The following is a 23,574-nucleotide window of genomic DNA, read 5'->3' on the forward strand; positions in this document are numbered from 1 at the left end:
GGTGGGTAAGTGTTATTTGGGCAGCCTTGCCAGGGAACAGTGGGCTTGGAAGCACAATCCCCAGAGTGAAAATGTGCTCAGTCTTCCCAGGAAAAGAGCTCAAATGAGAATCCATGGCCTGCAACAACTGCAGAAGGAAAGTCACAAACGGAGGATTGCAGCTGGGTAAGAGCCGGGACCTCACCAGGGACAGTTCACTGTGTAGATGGTGCTGAGTCACAGGATTGCACTCCTCCTGGATGGGATCCTGAACCCTCATACAGGAGGCCCAAATAATGAATTCAGGCTCTGAGTTTGCGGAAAGTAAAGGTCCAAGACTTATTGAGGATGATGAGAAGTGGGTGAGCAGCCCGGGGCCTCATTCCCATAACCTGCCAAGAGTCCAGCAGGTATCCTCAGGATGCGACGGTGTATTCTCCCGTAGCCCGCACATACTAATAGAGGGGATCGCAAACTTCGGTGCTCGGGGGAAAAGGGTGGTGGCTCAGAGTGCTTATCCCTTGGACTTCCCCCCTCCCCAAAGGAACATGTGGTGACCTAGTAAGATAACGGGCATTGGTGGCCCAGAGATTGGCAAAATAGTCCCCTCTCAGAGGAATGGCGACACTCACAGGTTAGGGGTGAAAGTCATGCACCACAAAGGAAAATGGAGCAATTAGGGAGCCCCTCCTCCCCCTTCACCAGGTGGCAACATTCCTAACAAAACAGGCAGGAAACACAGCAGTTAATGCCACTAGAGCTTATGTGGGATCCAACTGCCCACTTGGGAATCATCTGTCTAAAGGGGTTAAGGAAAAGGTTGGAAAGGGGAATGTGTGGATGTATTTACCTTGCTGTTCAGGGAAGAGCAGACGGAGGAGGGAGTAAATAGCATAAAAAATTTTGAGGACAAACCCTGCAGCGTTAAGGTGACTCAAACTCTTGAACTGGTCTGTATCCTTACACATTTATGTGAGTATAATTAGTGTTAGGAGCCCCGAGAGGTGTATTTCCTTCTTCCAGTACAAGGACTTAGTAGGAGGGCTTATGCTACTATGGTGAGGTAGCATGGTTCAGGTATGACACGGAATTAAGAAAGAAGGCAGCAGGGAAACCAGATTTACCATGGGGTAAAACAGAACTTTGGTTGTATGTATGACCCTTAGCACCCCGCCCAGATGCCATTCACAAAAAGCAGACTGCCAGTGCCAAAATCTTCTTTTTAAAAACACGGATATAAAAGCCAATGGGTACTTTGGATTAATGATAGGAAATGTTTTCACAACCATTGCTGTGAGATGTGCTGGAGTCAGCATAGCACACTCTCCTGGTAGGTAAGTCAAGGGTAGTTCCTGCAGGGCTGTAGAAAAGGGGTGGGGGGTGTCTGCAAGGTCCCAGTTCTTCAGGAGATGCTACATGGAAAGGCAACCATGAAAAAGGCTCCTTCTCCAATTAACCTACAGAGTTACGAAATTTGTTATTGAACTACTCTAGCAAAAAAGCTTATTTATGGAATGGATTTTCAGCTGGTTTTCAAATCCCATATGAAGGCATGAGGTGCCACTTGTGGACAAAAAAGTCCACTAAAGGCTTCGAAGATAAAGAAAAGGCAGAGCGCACCTTGGAGGTGGCAGGTCCCTTCTCATATATTCCAATACCAAAATTTCACATCTCTTCTAAATGTGGTAGCAATGGCGGCAAGGGGGGGGGAACATAGACTTGCCATCACCTGTTCAATCCCTGGGGCTCAACAGTAAAATGATTATATTGCCCTCCAGCTGTACTCAGTGAGACAGTCCTTATTTGATGCTGCGGGTAGCCATGCTTAAGGAGTGTAGTCCTAGGGTGATGTTGGCAAAATGCAACATGAGGTCTGCATTCAGATTGCTTCCAGGGCATCCCAGGTGCTTTAACTTGTTTGAATTTCAGTTTGAAGGCCATTATTATTTTGATAAAGCTGTGCCCACGGGATACTTGGTGTCATGTGCCAATTTCAAAAGATGCAGCTCCATGTTGGAGTGGGCAATACTTCCCCGCACTGGACAGGCCAGTCTTGGGGACAATCTCAGTATCTTCTTATTTGCAAGAAGATTAGGGATAGGTAACTGCAAATACATGCTTCAGGTATTTCAGAACTTAGTCAACAGCCTTAGGGTCCCCCTTGCCACAGAAAAACAGAAGGCTCTTCTCAAAGTTTAACATACATGGGAATTGAACTGGACTCAGTTTGGGGTTTCTAGGTTTGTGACCAAGAGCACCCCTACACGCTACTGTAATAATCTCTGTACAAAATATACCTTGTGAGCTATCATTTGAAAACTAATAACTAGCTGTTCAATGATATCATGCTGAAGTGTATGCAGCAACATTGTGTGTAAAGTTATGAATTCCCCCCCCATGATGATGTTAGCACATGTTCAAACCCACACAACCCTGACTAGGCAAAAGTTGTCAAACAGGTCTATCCTCAACAAAGAAATGTACAACTACCTCAATCTACATACAAGTAGAGCCCTACTAAATTCAGATCCATTTTGATCAATTTTACGGCCAGAGGGCTTTTAAATTGGTAAATTTCAGGTTTTCAGATGTTTAGGTCTGAAATTTTACAGTGTTGTAACCATTGGCGGGGGGGGGGGGGAAGAGAGGAGGTCACAAAGCTGTCACCCTCACTTCTGCGCTGCCTTCAGACCTGGACTCTGAAGGCAGCCACCACAGAGCTTCCTGCAGCCAGGGGAGGTACCCAGAGATGAGTCTGATCTCCCTCCCTCTTTCTCCCCCACAGAACAGCAATGCAGGGAAGAGGAAGTCCTGTCCCTCCCCAGCTCAACAGACTAGCAACTGGAACCCAGTGAATAGTAGGAACTCCCAGCTGGGGCACCCCCAGCTCTGCACCTCCCCTCCAATAGCTAGATTTCACGAGGGGAGGTCTACTCTCACAGTCCGTGGTTTTCATGCTGTGCATTTGGTAGGGCCCTACATACAAGTAATAAACAGGGCTCTTGAGACAGCAAAAGGGTGAAATGGCAGGAGACAACGCAAATCTGCATACATAGGGGAGAAGAAAGCATGGTGGCACCTTTACCACAGACTCCACGTCGCTTTCTTTCCTGTTTGAAGGCTAATCCTCAAACAGAGTTTATTCAAAGGGTGATTGGACTATAAAAGTGATTTGCAAAGAACACCACAAGGCATCTCTCTCCTCTCCCTTCCCCTACCCGCACTTCCATGTAAGATTACAAAGGAACCAGCCCTCTGACTTTGTGGGGGGAAATTCTAACCTTAGAATTTGGTCAGCCGTGTTGCTGGAAATATGCGGTAGGGATTTTTACTTTGAACCAAGTCTAGCTTGTTAAGTTTTGGCTACTAGAAAGCATTTTATTTTTCTTGTAACGGTTTGTAACTTTAATACCTTATACTTGTACTCACTTAAGACGTAGCTCTGAAGTTCAATGTAGAATATATGACAAAAAAATATTTGTGGCGTTGATATCACCAACAGGGGATACAGAAAGATAATTAAACTAAGTTCCTTAAAAACTAATCTTTTGGAGAAGTCACTGAAAGATAAAGAAAAATCAGCACAGGTCTACACAGAATTATTATTATTGTTCAGAAGTGACAATTTTATAACTAAAAATACTTTAAGTAGACTGAAACTAAAGATATCACTTGAAATTTCTAGAAATAAAAAGGTGTGTCAAGAATCAGGTGACCTCACAGCTTTCTATCTTAAATATAATGAATCAAAAGAAGCGTTGGCAACTGGATCTACCAGGAATGTGTACACAGCAACCCACTTTAGAAGACTTCAAAACAATCAAGTGGAAACTTGGAACAGAAGTGAGATATCACAAAAATATATTTATGAAGGAAACTGGTTAACACTAACTTAAAGAACCAAAATAGGAATCTTCATTGCCTATATCACCATATCAACCTAAAAAAATCCACACTGGCAACTCTCAGAACAAATGTACCAATATATAAGGAAGAGACCTACGAGCACCTAAAGAGGGCAAAAAACTATGAAAACAAAGATACAGAGAGGGAACAGAATAGAAAAATGCAATTAAAAGATCTGGAGGTAAGATGGTAGATGTGTCAATTTGCTATAGTAAGAGTGCAATTTCATCTTTTTTTTTTTTAATCAAAGAAACTAAAAACCCTGTAAAACTGCACAGCTAAGCTGAAGTATTTGATTCACATTATAAATTATGATGCTTAAAGACAAGTTTTTGTAACTTCACAACCTCACAATCATCTTTCAAAATTTCTCCTCCAAATACTGTTTCTGCTTATCTCCTCTTCCCACCACTAGTAGTAACACTAATTGCTAATAGTCAATCTAATTTTACCAGCCAAATACACCTTTAATTAAACATATAAAACGGTGCATAACATTTTATAATGGAACCTTGCCATTGGGGGGGGGGGGAGGGAAATAGCTTTATTAGACATCATACAAGCTGAAATAACTAACTGCAATTAAGTCCCATCCAATTAACACTCGTGGAAAAACTGACTTCCAGTTCTATATACTACATTTTTAGTTAATCCAGTTGCATGTAACATTTTGGCAGCCAGGCCAAAGACTCACCAGTTCATCTTTACAACAGAAAGATTATAAAGGAGTTTTCTATTGCAGGCTTACAAATAGGCTTAATGTACTAGAATCCATCCCTATGTGAGGACAAGGTTCTTGATAAGAAAAAAAAAAATAGGCTTTGTGCAAACTCGGTACTAACGCTTAAAATATTTATCTCACAAGGCTGCTCCAGTCTGTCACTAGAAACAGAACTTTGAGATGATGTGCACCAGTATCATTACAGAGTAACTATTCTAGCTGTAGTAGACAATCACATAAAGACCCAGATTTAGAGTCCTAAAATTAGTCAGAAGAGGAAAATGTATAACCTACTACTCCCAAAAATTGAGAACATTTTCTGCTGTTAAGTCTTTATTAACATAAAAGCGTAATTTATTTATTTACCTCTTAGAAAGGAGGATAGACAACAGTGGAGGACATGTAACTACTATATAGTAATTTAAGAATACTGAGATATAATAATTTTATTAACACTGTATGTGACCTGGTCAGTGAGGTGACGCTATTGTAAAATTGGGTTATAAGACTTTCCTATGTGATTAATGTATTGGTCAGGCTTTATTATGTGAATAAGGAACTGTGGGGAAAAACAAGCAGGAAAACTAACACACACTAAGAGGCTATTTACACGACAATGGCACACTTCTAGTCTCCAAACGAAGAGACAGAGAAGTTATTCACATTATACAATAATTGGAGTTTTTCCAAGAGGTGTCCCACTCTTTCTATTTCAGATGTGAATATGCCCCTCCACTTTTGATTGCAGATTTTTGGTAGCAGTGCTGGTTTGACCTGTGCATGTGCTCTACATACCCAGATGCTGTGCAGCAAGGATATATAGGGTTGTGGTTGAATGCCCTCAGTTCCTTCTCTACCACAGAGTCCCAAAGAAAATTCCAAAGCAGAGGGGAAGGAGGGCAGGTAGTGGAGCACCCATAGGGACACACCTAGAAGAACTCCAGTTACTGCACAAGATAAATAACCTCTCCTTCTTTGAATAGCCTCCCTATGGGTGATTCTCTTCGGGAGAACTTTGAGGACGGATTCCAATACTAAAGAATAAACTGCACTGACAACCACAACATCTGATCTGGAGGCATGAACCAGAGCATAATGGTTGGAGAAGATAGAGAGGTCCAAGCTGCAGCTCTACAGATTTCAGTAACTGGAACATCTTTGAGTAATGCCAAAAACTAAGACTATGACCTTGCAGAAGAAGCTACTATTCTAGGAGGTTGAATGTCAGCAGAATCATAACATCCAATAATACCCTCCAGGATCCATCTAGGTGAAGATGGCAGATCTCTTGGATAGGTCTGCAATTGAAACAAAGAGTCTAGAAGACTTTTGAAATGGTTTGGCTTTATCCAGATAGAAGGCGAATAGCCTTCTGACATCTCAGGTATGGAAGGCAGCTTCTTGTATAGTTTGATGCAGTTTGGGGAAAACAACTAGGAGATGAATGGACTGATTAATAGGAAATTGAGGTGACAACTAAAGTAGAAACTTGGGATGTGACTGTAACAATACCTTTTCCTTGAAAAACACCATAAAAAGGAGGGTCTGCCATTAAAGCTCCCTGTTCTCCGTTCCTCCAGGCTGTAGTGATGGCCACTAAAAAAGCTGTTTTCATGGATGAATGAAGCAACAAAACATGTATCTACTGGCTTAAAGAGGTGTTTTGTAAGGTGATGAAGAACCTGGTTCAAGTCCCATACTGGAGTAGGTTCTCTAATCTGAGGCAAAAGATTCCTTGGTCCTCTGAGAAATCTTGAAGTTGTCGGATAAGCAAAGATCAAAAAACCCTCCACAGACAAGTGGAAGGCTGTAATAGCTACCAAATGAACCTCGATGGAACTCAGAGAGACCTGAGGTCTTTAATTCCAACACGTAGTCAAGGATTGTAGGAACAGAACAGTGAGCAGGAGAGACTTTCAACGGGTGCATCAGTAGTGAAATCTCTTCAAATTCAGAAGATAAGTATTTCTGACATATGTCTTTCTCCTGTTTAATATATAATGCACTTCTGCTGCACAAGAAGTCTCTATCCCTGAGAACCATCTAGGAACCACACCAGAACTTCCAGACTGGGGTGAAGCATCTCTCCAGCATGCGGAGACAACAGATGGCAGCTAGTTAGAAGTCTTGTCGGTGGACGATAAGCATGTCAAATGAGGCAAGGAGACCAAACTTGTCTCTATCAGTTCAGTACAAATAAAATGATCGTGGCGTTTTGTTTGATTTTGTTCAGTACTTTCAAAAAGTAACGGTGTTGGTGGATATGCATAAAGACGACCTCCCATCCACAAGATGAGGAAGGCATCCCCCCAGTGATTAAGGGTCTAGTCCCCCTCTTGAGAAAAATTTCTTGCACCTTGTGCTGGTGGCAGTCACAAAGAGGTCTATCTCAGGAAATCCTAAAGTTAAGAATATGTTGTTGGGAACTAGACTAAAGAGTCCTCATTTGTAATTTGGGGATAAGTGACTGCTGAGGTCATTGGCTATGATGTTCTGAATACCAGGAAGGTAAGACACTGAGATGACTACTTTGTGGGCTATGCACCAATTTCAGAGTTTTACTGCTTTGACATAGAGGGAGTGGGAACATGCCCCTCCCTGACAATTGATATCAAACATGCAGGCCATGTTGTCTGTTATGAACCTGACTGATTTGGTTCTGATCAGAGGAAGGAAATGGAGGCAAGCATTTCTGATTGCTCTCAAGTCTAGACCGGTAATGTGGAAAAGCTGCTCTTGGGATGATCGTTTGCCCTGGATCCTGAGGCCCTATTTCCCCAAAAGGGAAATATCTGATGTTATCACAAGAGTAAGGGGATATTCAATAAATAGGACTCCTGCACAGACCTTGAAAAGATCCTTCCATCAGTTGACTGACTGTAGAAGCCAGATGGGTACAGACACCCTCTTGTCCAGACTCCACTTGTTCGGTATATGGACTATCCTGAACCATCCCCAGAGCCATTAAAAGAGGAAACTTGGCATTTTGGGTTACAAAAACACAAACCGTCATGTGCCCCAATAGTTGGTGACAGTTCCTTACAGAGAGTTGAGGGCTGAGCTGAATACTTCAGATGAGATTCTTTAGGGTGAGAAATCTGTCAGTAGGTAGGTAAGCCCTTTCTACCACTGCATCCAAAGAAGCCCCATGGAAAACTGTCCACTGTACTGGTGTCAAAGTGGACTTCAAGATTTAGTTAGACGCCTAATCTGTGGAATAAGAAGCTTGTCGTTTGAACTGCCAACCATACCTCTTGATAAAATTGGCTCCCGAGAAGCAAACATTGAGGGAAAGAACACAATTAGCTGCTCATGTTCTCATTTAGGGCTATCACTGCCATGATCTTTGAGAATAGCCTTGAGGCAGAGGAAAGGCCAAACAGAAGCACAAGGTACTGGAAGTGGTCAATTATGAAGCGAAGGCGGCTCTTGTGAGGAGGGGTGAATTGTGACATGAAAATACATGTTCTGAAAGTGAAGTGTCACAAAGCAATCTGGAATTATTGCCGCAAGTGTCATCATCCAGAATTATTGTTGTTTCACATAATTGTACAAACATCTAAGATCCAATATTGGTCTCCATCCCCTGTTCTTTTTGGGGATGAGAAAGTAGTTGTAATAGAATACCTTTCCTTGTGTTAAGCTGGAAATGGTTCTGTGGCCCCTAAGCATAGGATAGAGATGACTTCCTGTCTCAGAAACTTATTGTGAGATGGATCCCTGAAAAGAGACAGGGAAAAGATGGACGTGAAATGGATGGAACCACCAAAACCTACTTTTCTGATATTATGCTCACCCATGCTGGATTGGAAGAGGCAGTACCTAAAGTGGGGGAGAAAGGATGTAATGGTGCAAATGTTGATTCTTCCTGAGTAGATGGTGTGAACTCATCTACTCAGGAAGAACCCAGAGATTCCAATTAGGCCACTGAGGGAGCCCATAAGGCAAAGGAAGCTGAATCCATCGTTGGTCATCCCAAACGGCTGATAGTCAAGATGGCCTGTCCCCAGCTGAACTTCTCTCAGTATGGACAGGAGAATGGGGTCTGGTAGAGTAGATGGAAATTCCTGCACAGAAACGTGCACGTCAGATGAATCATCAACATGTTCCAGAGGACAACAGGTATTTCACTGTAAATGGATGATGTCGGTGACGTAGGCCTTGATGAGAAGCACTGAGTCAGTGACCCAGACAATCTCAGAGCAGAAAATTGGATATTACCAGAAAATAGGGATTTCAGTTCATTCAAAACAAGATATCATCTTGGGTACTTAAATTCCCAGGTTACCGATGATATGCAAACAGAAGTTGGATGGAATTCTGTAAAAACTGTCGTTGGTACCAAGGCAGAAGAAAATTGACATCCAGTCTCAGACTGTACCAGCAAAGTAATCTGCAGAACCAGCACTAAAGGTACAGGAGAGACTTTCAGAGTAGATTTCTTAGAAGCAGAATGTTTGCTGGAGTAGACAAAGTAAGTGGAGAAGCAAACACAGTCACTGATGTCACAGGGGACTTCGGTATCAAATCTGGAGTAGCGAGCTGAATCTTAAATGAAGCCTAAGATGATCTTGCAGTACTGGAGCTACTTGGAGCCTCAATGAAACTCTCTTTGAGATCTAAGGTCTCCAGAAGCTTAAATTGATAAACAGAGATTTTTTTTTTGTAGGAGACTTAACTCTCCTGCCCCTTTTAATGGCATTCCCAGTCTTGCTACATGAAGCTCTCGATACCAGGGACGTAGAGGAAGCTCATATAACCCTCAAAGCTCTTGGTGACCAAGACTTAGAGGTAGGTGGGACCACAGCTATGTACCTCAAGGCCCTCAGTGACCAGGATCCTGAGGTAGACAGGGAACTAATTGTGCTTGGAAGCCAGTGTATGGGGAGATTCTCCAAACCCATGTCAGAAGCCTGTCTTAAGGCTTGCTCCATCATCAGTAATTTGAATTTGATCTCCCTGTTTTTTTCCTGAGATCAGCTCCTCCTTCAAAAGCAGATCTTACACTTACTGGGGATATGGGTGTCTCCCAATTGGTGAAGGCCCCCACGAATACTCATCACTGACCAGAACAGATTCCCAACTGGAAAGACACCACTTAAAGCCTAGGGATCCTGGCATGCTCTAGAACAGCCTCTAGGCTGGGAAAAGCTAAGAGAAAAGGGGACCCCCAAAACAAATTAAGCTAACTATACTAGAACTAAATCTAAGGAGGTGTAACCTCAATGCTCCATCTCAGGCTCAACAGCAGTTGAGAAGGAACTCAGGGTGGTTCACCTGTGCAACCCTATATGTCCTCACTACGGGACACAAGGATGAATAGGCTCATGCATGGGCTGAACAGGCACTGCTATAAAAAAAAAAAATCTCTGATCAAAGGCTCAGGGACACATGCACACCTAAAGTGGAGTACCCATAGACATCTACTAAAAAAAAGAAAACTGTTTTGCCAAGCTAGTGTCCTTTTGATCATTAGGATCCCAAACAGTAACAGCTGAAAACAGGAGGAGTCTGAAAAGTTGGGTCTTCCCCAGATCTAGGGAATGGAAAGCCTTGGGGTGAAGCAAGCACAGTCACTGTATTAACCATTAGTTACTATCCCACTCTCACCACCAAATATGTCAGAGCTACAAGACTAACTGCACCTCTGACCCCTCTCCCACTCATCTTTTAGAGTGTTCCCTCCTCAGGTCTCAGGCCTCAAGCTATCAGCCCTCTCTCAGGGTAGAATCACATAATTCTCCCACTCTCAGAATAGGGTACTGCAGCTGAAGGCCTGGTATCAACTGTTATCTCAGGTATGACTTAAGTTCAGACCCAGCAGTTGTGTTCCATCTGTAGTGTTGATCTCCATGCTCCCAATCTGGCAAAAAAGCTGTATCACTTCAGAATGTAACCTGGAAGTATGCTACCGCTCTATAATTGCCTCTATGTGTTGGGAGGTTGATCTACAACTATTGTGCTTCTTTCTTGCTTGTTTTTCCCCCACAGTCCCCTGTTAAGCTAGATCAATACATTCACAGAGGAAAGTTTTATAATCCAATATACAATAACTTCATCTCACTGGACCAGATGACATGGAGCTGCTGTGTGATACATTTTACAAACAACACAGTACACCACCACCACATCTGAATGTTTTCTACACTAACTAGAAAAAAAACTGTAGTATGTAATATTAGGTTGTGAATTTAAACACACAAAAGTTTGTTAACATTTTATTTCCTTTCTTATAGTATCATTAACTCTTCCACAAACTGCATAGAACAGTCGGTTAGACTGTTTAATGTAGACAATATGTAGTTTTATGTTGAAAACCTTGACTTTTTTCAATTTTTGGCTTTAATCCACAGAATTGTAATTTTTTTTAAATGGAAAATTATGAAAGTTTTAAAAAACACACTAGTATTGTAACAGTTCCAATTGAGCTTTCAAATTCATACCGCACTGAGGTGAATAAGGTGAGGACAGGCAGATTCCCACCTTTGCTGCTACTGTTTGGAAGGAGACAACTTTCCGTAAGATTATATTAACAGAGCAACAGCATCTGCTCATGTTCTGGCATGAAATGAGAACTTTTAATGAAAATTCAGTATTTGCAAAAAATCTGCAATATGTTCACAACTACTGTATTTCACAACCCATAATTTTCTATTCCTCTCTAAAAATACTTCCATTAAATCTGAGTATTCTGTCTTCTCCATCCCCCATAGTTAGTTACCAATTGACCTATTTTCAGTTTAAGTTCAATCTGACAAGGTCAATTTCAGAGAATGGAAAGTATGCGGTGGATTTCACAAACCAGATTCTACACAAAAAGCCCACACTAGAACAGAGAAAACTGTAAAATCAAAATACCAGTAATTAAATGATATTTTACTACACAGTAAATACTCTTAAGAGTACACTCCTTTTTAGCACAGAAAAGTCTATTCCCTGCCATACAGATCACAGCAAAGTAACAAAATGAACAGACGGAAAGAGAGATGTCTGGGCAAATGTAGAACTTATTTAATTCATAGCAACTAAAACCAAGGGCAATTGCTAGCAAGTGCACTACCCATAGCTATGTCATATGCTATGATATGTACCAGACAGTTTTCTTCAGACACACTGCAATCAATATGTCAGGAGAACTGACATCACAGTTGGGGGTACCCTGTTATTACAAGATCCTAGCATAAAGGCATCTATCCAAAGTGACAGATTAAAGATTTTATAAAAGAAATGGGATTTATCCACACCTGAAAGTGAACATTTTGAAAAGTAATTATACTGTTATAAATTTAACAAACAGAGTCCTCCTTCCCTCCTTAAATCTAAAATTGAGAGGAAAAAAAACTTTTAGTTTTGTCTATGAAAAAAAAACTACCACAAATGTTGTTTGTCAGTAGATTTAAATTTCCAGGTTTGCATTGTAATTTTTCATAGACACATGAAAACAAACCAGGGTACTTACTGCATGGAAGAGTGAATTAGTAAACTAGCCTTTCATTTGTATTAGTTACAGGTTTTGGGTATTATAGACTGCAATCACTCTAGATGACAGTTACCTGCCTTACAGAGTTCATAATATCTACTAAGATCTTTGTAGAGCTTCTAAACTCTATGCACCACATCATCAATTGGACTTATAAATTGAGATAAAACTCCATAAAACTAACCCAGAAGTTTATAAATTCTGAGAAAATTAGGAGTAGATGGAAGTCTCAGCAGCAACTCATGAAACAAGGGGCAGCAGAGAGAAAGTCAGACAAACCTCCATCCCCTGAACCCCCATAGAGATTCTTAGTAGTCTTAGGGCATGTTTACACTACGAAATTAGGTCAATTTTATAGAAGTTGATCTTTAGCAACCGACTTTATACTAATCAACATTCACTTTTTAAGAAATACATACGTTTCTTTTAGAGTCCCCGTCTCTTTTAAAAACTTGTTATGAAATGAATACACACATATTTTGTGTCATCAGTTTGTGCGCAAGCCAGCAAAAGGAATAAAAGTCAAAGAGGGTCCTGTGGCACCCTCAAAGGTGCCACAGGACCCTCTGTTGCTTTTTACAGATTCAGACTAACACAGTTACCCCTCTGATAAAAGTCAAAGAGTTAGGCTGCAAATTTTATTCATACAGGTATACACACATGCGGCAATACACGCACCTCCCTACACAAAGACACGGTCTCTTACACACATGTGCATGCATGCATACACTTTCCTATACAGAGAGACTTTTTCCACACACTTTCCTAAATCACCCAGCTGGGAAGGGAGGGGGGTGGGGAGGGGTGGAGGGAAAGAGGCCAAGGACAAGAGCAAGGTGGGGGTGAGAGGGGGCAATGAAGGGGAGAGGAGAGGGTGTGTGTGTGGGGGGGGGGTATGTATAGGGACATAATGGGAGTGCAGCAATGTATGGAGATGAGGAGGATGCTGGGATATGGGGGGTGAGGAACATGGGGGTGGCAGCTCTGGGAAACACTACATTAGTACTCCTAAATGTTATCTGAATTCCCCAAAATAAGATCTGAAATATAATATCCTGCATTTTCGCATTTTCAAAATGGAATTTACATTAAAAACTATCTTATAGCTTGCCCCATATTCTCTGAAGTTTTCTTCTCTAAAAGCACATTTACCTAAGGGGAAAAAAAGAATCACTTTTGGTCTGTTAGAGTGAAATTTATACTATTGCAAGAGATTTCTGCAATACAAAGAATCTAACACCAGTTTTTTAGGGTTCATACGTCAGACCAGGCAGCTTACTTTCTTTATATTAACAAGTAAGCTTTGCCTTTCTCTTTTCCTTCCCAATAATAAAATAGAATAAAGAGACAAAATTACCTTCATGCACAGTTATTCCACAATTGTCACACTGGATTATTTCATCAGCATCTTCACTGTTATCCCCAAGACAAACACAGCAAATCAGAATATGGTCCATTTTCTGGGAGGTCCAGTTTTGAGACTTTTCAAGGATCAGAGAGTCCTAGCATTGAAAAATTAAGATGCAATGATTACACTGGGAATCACACTGGAATAGTTTATTATTTCTATTGAAAACAGGTATTTGCCCAGTGTAAATAAAAAAAATTAAAAAGACAAGGATAAAATATATTGTTGCCCTGTAACATTTTTATATTTATAAATGTATACATAAAAACATTTTAAAGCATGTAAAAACCTTCAAGTGCTTAATTTTTCCATGTGCATAAAAAAAGTCTTCCTCTCCGCTAAAATTGTATGATGCTCAAGTGCAATTCTGCCATCCACCTTTTAGGGTCTTGATGACGCCCACTATAGAGAAGCCTTGCTTGGGTGGGCCTTATGAGATCTACTAGAGCAGGTCTCCCTTCCAGCAGACCTTATCCACCAACTTGATTTAAACTGTTGGTGTTCTTTAAAAGACCAATATAAGAAATATACAAAACTTCATTGCAAGAAGAATTAAGGTTGAAAGTATGTTTTGGGAGTCCAGCTACCTTCAGAAAATTATTACACTAACAAAGTCTATACCTTTCCAAAAGCCCACACAAGTGTTAAAAAAGTATACTGCTGATTTTACATATGATTCATTAAATGGGTAATAATTTCTCATCTTCTCACTACTAACATGAGTGAGGGTTTGCAGGATCACATATGTAGCTTATAAAGTACTTTAGATTTCCTCACAGTGAAAAACACTATATGAAGTGAAATATTACTAATTTATACCATTTTATATAATTCAATTAGCAATTCTCTCATGAAAACATGGAGCAGTTTATATGATTAAGATATAAAACAGTGATGGATAAGTTCTGGGTATTTTCAACCTTTCAAGGTATTTAAATGAATACTATTTAGAATGGATTTAAGGTTATCCTTAAATTGATTAATGTGTTTCTGGACTGTAAAATTGTGTCTCTGTACTGTATTAACACACTGCACCCCCGACTCCCACCTCCATTTTTATAAAAAAAGAGTAGAACATGGAACTTAGAGTGGCTTCACCAATAAAGTCTTAACGTATGGAGAGGTGAGGCATCGGACGCACTAGTAATAAAACCATCACTACTGATTAATTAAAGAAGCATTTGTAATAGTTTCAGAGCATAGGTTGGCAATCCAGGACTGACACAGAAAACTCCACAGATTACCTGTGGCTCATGGACAACAGTTTGAGAACCATTTCCTTAGAAAATAAATCTGATGCCCAAGTAGCTCTGAAGATACAAAAAGTATTTTGCCATACTTGCATCGTTCATTGATTGATCACTTTGCTCATAATTAAAAGCAATACAGTACTAGACAGAGAATATCATAAGTAGTAAACATTTCCCAGATGCAAAAGCAATTAGTTTCCAGGTGATGTGGGTCTTGTGATATTTTCTCTTCCCAAATTTTCCTAAAAACAAAAACAAGTTTCTAGTTGCCATATTCAGGACTACAGGTAATAGTTACAATGCAGTGGTAACAGACTAATGACAGCCTGGGGGCAGGTGGGGGAGGCGGATTTATGATTCAGCATAAACTTTTGAGTGAGACGAATTAACATAACACAATAACTGTTCCAGTTAACTTTTCATTACAATATGCTAAATGCATATTAATAATCCTTGCTGCAAAAGATAATGCAAGCTGTATAATTAGTATAAAATTGTTTTAAAACTTCTAGTACTCAAACACTGAGAAAAGTGAGGCCAATACCAAACTGAGGATTTCAAAGTCTGAGTAATATATCTAGGTCCTCAACATTTTAGGGAATTTTCCAAAAGCTCAAGGAGATACATTTTCAATATGGTATGTAAAACCATCATTTCTACATTAAGCAAAAGATGTACCTAGGTTATATATAAAATCTAATATGGCGCACTAGAACTAGGAATAAAATGTAATTTACTATGGTGTGTTTGCCAACATCACATGAAGAAACTGTTCACTAGGTTGTTCTAATTTTCTTTAAACTTCAGAAAAATAGAACAAAGTCTACATAATCTCAGGAGATCAATACAGAGCTCTTGTATGTATAGATCAATAACACAAAACTTGTCACTTCTTGGTTACCAGTCTGAATCCACCCCCAGTTGCTTTATGATGGTTGTTCAGTGGCCAACATAAAATATGTTTGTAGATCTCAATCTGCTTCCATTACACAGTACAACTGGCATCTTGATCTGACAGGCCAAGGAACAGGGCACAGAGAATAAGTGATCTTCCAACCCCAAAATTTGGACACTGAAGTTCAGGAATGAGGCACATTGGTGGAGCACTGTGGGAAAGTTTGTACTGCTGCTACTACCTTTTCTCTTTACAGAAGATTCCTGGTTCTAGAGCTGTTAATCTGGCACAAGCTATATATTTACATCAAACATTAAAAAAAAAAAAAAAAAAAAAAGTATAATTGCCTATAAACATGATTTAGGTAACTTTCCATTCACTGTACAAACACAAAAATGTGTTAGCAATACCTCCTAATTATGGCAGATTAACTATGCACCGGCACAGTTAGACTTGTAGCAGAGAGGTCCTTAACGTTCTAAGGACTTTACAGAAAGCCAGAATTTTCAATCACCACCACATGCTCAGATTCTTTGCTTGGCTTCATTGAGGAAAGTCTAAAATTTTGGTCTGATTTCTAGTTCTATAAACACTGACATTTTTCTTACTAAAAGCAAACTTATAAAACTTGTGACATTTTATCCAACTGAATAAAACTAAAACTGTACTGTGAAAACAACACCGATATAACATTTATATGAAGAAAATATGTATGAGAAACAGACAGAAGGTAGAGGGCTAAGCCAATGCTGCAAGGATATCAAATTCAGCATCAAGATTAGGTTTTGTGAGGGGACACTGAATCCGTGGTATGCTGCATGTAGTGGCCAGGAACCCTCATGTGGGGTCAAGAACTGTTGTTCCAGCTAAACCCTACACCTGCAAGGTAAAGGGGCGGATTTCATTCCCATCACCACTTAATTCCCCATACAAAGCCCACTATTAACAGCTTTTGCAGGAAGTATTAAGTTTCACAACCTATGCACATGTACCTCCTAATAACTTTAATGGGAATTGCAAAGGGCCTCACCGGGGAAGAAAAGAACTCCTTAAAGCAATAGCAATTATAAAATTGAAGAGCATCATTTATCTATCAATGATGCTTGACACAAGTTGCGACAAAGTAGGCCTGTCTGCCTACACTTAATACAGTGGAACACTATAAAGGTAATGCATTACAACACAGGTTCAAGTATAACATGGTCTGTCCTTGAATTCTATCTTTGCAAAATGAAAGGGTAAAAAAAATTAACAGCAAAAAGACTTGAAAGTGATAAGAACCAAAACCTTATTAAAGGCCTCAATATTAGTTGCCTACACAAAGTTAGTTGCTTAAATACTCTGTCCTTTCATACATCAAGCAAAGTAACAGCTGCATTACTAGGACTTCAGCTTCTGCATTGTAATGAGATTCTACTGGACTCTAAAAGGAACTATTTTTACGAAATGTGAAAAATTATTATACTGGCGCTGCCAGCAGCACTTTTGAAACCTTGTTGTTTCAAATCCCATAAAGTGGAACTGGACATGTATTCTGTTAACCTTAGAAGTTAAAATTAGATTAAAAGTGAAAATTGGCTTAATGGATTTTAATTTTTTAAGAGATCCAATTACCTTACTCTGTATTGAAGGAAAACAAAATCTAAAAACAGCTTAATCAAAAAATTCAGATAGTTCTTAATGTGTATTGTTAGGATAATTTTTAATCAGTTGTGACAGTTCATTTTGAAAGGTAGGAAAGATGGTCTTATTATTAATGCCCAAGATTTGAAGCTAGGAGATCTGAGTTTTAAATTCTGACTCTGGCAAAGACTGTGGGAAAGTCACTTAAGAATCAATCTGGCAAGGTGCTAAACACCCTCAATTACCATTGATATCAGTGGGAGCTGAAGACACGTTAAGGAACAAGACCTTAATTTCTCGGTCCTTCAGTTTCCCCATCTGTAATATGGGATTATACTGTAACAACACTAACCTACCTCAGATGTTTTGTGAAGATTAGTCCATTAATATCTGTGAAGTGCTTTGAGAGCCTCAGCTAGAAGGCATGGATAAGTGTATAGTGGTAGTTTAAAATTATAAAATGATATAAAGGAAAAGGGACTGAGAGTGGGCTACTCTCCCCTTAAGAGATCCCTAAAGATCAGGTAAAATAGGCCTGCAATATCACTGTGTGGCAAGAGGGCAAACTTTACCTGCCATGAGGTTCAAAATGACACATTCATCTAAGAAGTACTTTAGACCCTAACCCTATCAAATCTAACCATTCTGTGTAGGGTCACAACAATAAGCGTATAATGCACACAATGTCGCAAATTTCCAAATGTAAACAAGTGTACTGGTTTAATGTTAAAAACAGTACATGCATATTCTCAAGTTATCTTTTTAGTCACAACTACTAGTGTTAATAAGATGCACAAGTGATAACCAATGTTAGTGACTAAATCCATAAAGTATCTACAAGTAAGTCTCATGAATGTACAACACAGAAAGACATTTGGTTCTTCAATATTCCAAAATACTAAACCTTGCTCAACCCAATTTGGAGTGTTAACAGTAAAATCATCACACATAACTCATCAGAAAAGACTCTTTAAATGAAAAAAACCTTCTAAGTAATCCTGTATGACTATAATTTATCCAGAAGTTAAACCCTATTGTATCAACAGTATAATTACCTGTAAAAAGTTAAAAACAATAGTCTTTACAGTGATTTTTTTAATTTTGCAACTATGATGTATTAAGTCAACAATCTTAACAACCCAATACAGCACTACCACCCTGTTTAAGGGGATAGGAATTGTGCGTGGTAAAAGACTGCAATATCAGAAACTTAATACATAACATTTGCATTCTTCAATCACAATGTATTCAATGCTATTAATTCTTACCCATGGTAGTGTTTGGTGTTTTAAAAAAATTAGAACATACACTAAAACTATAAACAGCTTGCTAGAGAAATATAACATTCATTCTAGCTAAGCCCACATCAGAGTACATATTCCTCTATTAAGAATTCTTGAACAGTGAATGTAATTTTTGTTTTCTATGATGTTTGTTGCAATGAGGAACTGGATCAAGAATATTTGCTTTGGGGGGGGGCATTTGTTAGGACATGTCAAAGCTATTACACAACTTTAGCATTGGTTTCTGTTTAATAAGATACACGCTATAACAGAACTAAACTGTTCATTAGCAGAAGTTAGTTCGCACTATGGACCTACTTGCTATGAAGCTGATCCAAAGGCCATTGAAGCCGATGGAAAGACTCCCATTGATTTAAATGGGTGTTGATTGGCCTTTATGGCCCAAACAAATTTATTTCACTTGCCGTACCCATTCAGCATAGTTCTGGAGTTTGTTTGTTTTTTTTTTTTGTTTGTTTTTTTAAATAATTAAAAAAAAACACACCTCACTGTAAATAGGATTCCAGTCAATCAGTTTAACTTCAATGAGTAATTTAAAAAGAATAGCACTGCAGACTACTTTCCATTTTTCAACAGACATATTATAGAAAGTTGGTTGCTCTACCTCATTACTCTTGCTTTGTGAAAGAGCCAGGCTATCATTTGTCAGCTCCTCCTCATCAGCACTATTCCTGCTAAGAACTTTATTTTTCTTTTTCTTGGATCCACCATCACTAGCAGTGCTGCTGTTATCCTCATTGCCTTCCTCATCATTGTCATCCTCATCGCTACCACTTCCATCGTCTTCATCCTCCTCATTATCTCCATCACTTCCCTCTTTCCGCAATGCAGTTTTTCCCTTCTTCTTCCCAGCAGTAGGTCGCCAGTCGTTGTCATCCTCGCTGTCATAATCATCCATTTCATTTAGTTCTTCCATCGATACAAAATCCAGCAGAGGTCGGTTCCTACGCAAATTCCACTTTTTTGGTTCATTTGTTTGCTCATCAGCAGCAGCATCAGATTCAGTTGCTTTTTCTTTCTCCTTTTCTTTTTTCTTTTTTGGCTTCTCATCTTCTTCCTCCTGTTCTTTTTTTTCAGTCTTAATCACCTCTTTCTCTGTTGTAAGCATCGTTTCTCCAGCAGAAGTTTTCGGTTGCTGTTCTTCCTCTACTTTCACTTCTGCCAATTCTTCCTCCAAGACATTTTCTTCTGATTCACTACAGGAACCTTCACCACTGTCCTTTGATGCATCTTCACTCCCACGACCACTTCCTTCAGAATCTGTTGAGCATATGAAAATTTAAAAAATGTGTTCCAACACAAATGTACCCAAAAAACCCAAAAACTGTTGAAGTAACAAGTTGTTAAAATTACAGAATGATGCATGTTCCTCCCTTATTAGGCATCCAACCTACGTTGCAGTTGGTGTCCAAATATCGCTACTGCAAGTAGTACTACTCAGAATCTGTTGAATGAGTGCATTTTGAAATGGGGGGAAAAAAAGAGTTAAGATATATTAAACAACACCTAATTAAATTCCCCTTTGAATCTCATCTCATATTACCAATAGGCAGCAGTATGGGATAGATATAGTCGCCATTTGATATTATAAAGCATGAATAATTGCACTTGTTTTAAAAGTTATTTCCTAAACCTTGAAAATGAAAGCTCAAAATAAAATAGATACTCAATACCAATCATGCCATTTAAAGATTATTAAGGTTACAAAATTAAGCATTCAAAAGTCAAGAAGTGCCAAAGTTGAGTTTGCTCGTACAAACTTAACTCTGCCACCTGGTATATATGCATAGTAAGAATTTTTAATTTCACCATCACTTACTATCTTTACCCTACAAGAGCTATGCCTCATTCACTCCATAGTTTGGACAATGGGCAAGTCTGAACTGGGTGTCACCCCATTATCATTCTTCAGTTACTAATCCCTTGTCTCATTTCCTACACTAGTCCAATTTGCACAATGGATAAGGCAGAGGTTCTCTATTCAGTATGCAAATAAGTGAGGTTGGAGTTCTGTTGGGAAAAAAGGAGAGCATGTAAAAATGTAATTAAAGATTATTATGATGCATTTGCACAAAAAAGTTGAAAGATGCATGGACACTCCCTGACTTGAGTGTTTCTGTTAGTAACCAACATTCTTTTACTAGATTTCATTTTAAATATTTATTTTAAGTTAAGAGAAATGAAGAATAAATTATCTTATTTGGAGCAATTTACTAGAAAACAGTAGAAAGTTCTGTTCTGCATGATACATGCCCTCAACGAGGCAAAGGCTTCAATGAAGTAAGGATTGAGATTTTCCAAATCTACCACCAAATTGTACCGGTCGCCTCCAACAAGTGCCAATAAATAAAATAAAATAAAATAAAATAACCTCATCATGTATCTTTTGAGCCACACATTGTAGAGAACTGCTTTACTGGCACCTAAAAAAAAAAAAAAAAAAAAAAAAAAAATGCCTCTGCCCTTAATCATCTTGCTTACCAGTAATAGCAACTAATGCATTTTATTAGTTACCAAAGAGCAATCCCTGCACACACCTTCATAGCCATATACAGCCCAATAGACAGTGGCTCTGTATGATGAAGACAGGATGCAGAGAGCCCCATACACACACCATGTAGCTAAGCCCTAAAGAGTGACACCAGGTGCTAAATTTCGTATAGGACCCATTTCTTACAATAAATGTTAATTAATTTAGAAGTTAACACATTTTACTTTTAAGAGTAAAAGACTTATGGTAAGCCAGCAAAGTAGGCTCACGATAGGGTGACCAGATGTCCCGATTTTATAGGGACAGTCCCGATTTTGGGGTCTTTTTCTTATATAGGATCCTATTACCCCCCACCCCCTGTCCCGATTTTTCACACTTGCTGTCTGGTCACCCTAGCTCACGATAACAGGAGAAGAGTGCCTGGCACCATTTTGGAGAGTTCCTTTAATTGATCTTTCCTCGCTCTTGATCCTGCCAAGACTTATTCACATGCTTAAATTAAGCTCAAAGAAAAGTCTTTCCAGAATCCAAATTTGAACATGCTGAGTACACAGCAAGTGTCCTGAATTGAACATGTGGTAGGGCCATGACCACCATGTACAACTTCAGATATCCTGAGTCCTTCCCTTAAGGAGACAACAGCCTCCATGACTAGGGGAAAACAAAAGAAACTATCTACTAATACAGTATCACAAAGCCCCAATGTCACAAAAGCAATTTTTTTAAGTTAAGTATGCTTAAGCTGGTCAAGTCCCAGGGCCAAGGCTGTACTAAACTGTGCCTGCATTTGATTATGAAAATCACTTTATCAACATTATTGCAAGAAAGTCACAGTCAAAATGTTAATCTTCGATAAATGTAGATATAACTGCACTAGGAAGTAGAGTCTTGTCCTTTTATAGTTTTTTTTTTTTAATTCTAAATATGCTATGATTAAAGCTTTTTCTAAAAATTAAACTTGTAATACAACTGCTTAAAATAATTGCTCCACGACTTATTTTGACCTTTAAGAAGTAAAGGCTCATAGTTGAACAGCAAACCATCTGACTGCCCAAAAAAAAAATACATACAAGTAATGGGATACATTTTTTAAACTCTTTTCTCTGTACAATTTGTCAAATTGTCTTTAAATTTGCAAAAAATACATTATTTATACAGCAATGGTCAACATAGCACTATCAGAAAAAAAAGGGTTTTTTGTCCGAAAGCCTAATGGAGCTTTTCTAGCTCTTTCCAACCCTTCATTCTTACAACTTGTCCCTGTTTCCATGTTCCCTGTCACCTAACCACCTCTACTCAGTCTCAAGTCCAGTCACAAAAACTGGAAAAAGTAGTATGTAAACCAAATATCTCGGAGAAACTATAGTATACCGTAGGCCATTTCAATCATTTCACCTAATTACAAAAAGGTACATTTCTTTTTTTAAAAGGACAGTTTTAAAATATCTTAAAGAATAATCAGTTACAAAACATGCTATTTTGCTGGTTTCATATAGGATAAGACAATTCTTCTCCAGTTTCAATGTATGAAAAAGAAGAAACTTTAAAATCCTTATAACTTATGTTCTATTAGCAGATTATCTGATAGCCAGAAAATAAACAGGAAAGCTACACACCATAATTGTGCATATTGAATATAATAGTGGCTAAATCAATCTTAAATACCAAAAAAGAACAGAATTGGCATCGTGTGTAATGTTCCAAACATTTGATTTTAGACTGAATCTAATGTCAATTTAAGTGCATAAAATTATGGCTGCAAGTTATTTGCCTTGTAAGAAGGTTTGACTAAGCATTTTAAAATATTAAGGATCTGAGCCATACACTTCAATTAAAACACTGCTGATACCAGAAGAGACAGAGTAATGTATATAAAGACAAAGATCACCAGACAAAAGAGTTTAAGATATGATTGTACTGATCAGAGGCAGTACTTTGTCTTCCAATGCCTGTGAGTGAAGCATTTAAGCAACTTTATCAAATGCAGGTGTGGATTTGAGAAGGCTACAAAAAAAGGAGTTGTGAATGATTGGCCTGCAGACACACAACTGGAGATTGTAAGTCTGTCAGATGCTGTAAACTGAAGTGTGTCATGTCTAGTCAGCAAAAGGATGAAAAGCATCTAAGGACAACCCAGTTACTAATGATGTAGTAAGTGGGCATTCTTACCTCTGAGCCAGCACTCAATAAGTGACCCAGCATCCAGCACAGTGGCTTTCTCTTTATTCATGTCTGTTCAGAGCCCAGCAGAATAAGTTACCAATTTTGATTGGGATCTTTGGGTGATAGCATAATGTCAGGTGTTTATTAATAAATAATAAAGGCAAGAAAAGTATCATGCAGCTTGTGGCATAAAAGGAAATTAAAAAAAAAAAGTTAAAGAGTAAAAAGGTCTGAGCACTTTAACCCTGCTGTCATATATTTCAAAATCCATCTTGCCTACTTAAAAATTCACTTTAATGTTTTCCGTTGAAACTATAATGTTCTTCACCCCACTTATTATGCAGCAATGCTGAT

General features: G+C 38.9%; 1 protein-coding gene across 8 annotated transcripts in view; it reads right to left on the reverse strand.

The window, feature by feature from the left end:
* PHF14 (PHD finger protein 14) overlaps positions 1–23,574 on the reverse strand; it is a 271,070-nt gene that overhangs the window by 241,903 nt on the left and 5,593 nt on the right. For all 8 annotated transcript variants that reach the window (XM_054020326.1, XM_054020325.1, XM_054020323.1 and 5 more), the window contains exons 3-4: positions 19,171–19,826; positions 13,444–13,588 (exon numbers count right to left, since the gene is read on the reverse strand). In XM_054020326.1, the coding sequence (XP_053876301.1) occupies positions 13,444–13,588; positions 19,171–19,826 (801 nt within the window). The remainder of the gene's footprint in view (positions 1–13,443; positions 13,589–19,170; positions 19,827–23,574) is intronic.

This window comes from Malaclemys terrapin, chromosome 2 (assembly GCF_027887155.1).
Source record: "Malaclemys terrapin pileata isolate rMalTer1 chromosome 2, rMalTer1.hap1, whole genome shotgun sequence".
NCBI classification, from domain to species: Eukaryota; Metazoa; Chordata; order Testudines; family Emydidae; genus Malaclemys; species Malaclemys terrapin.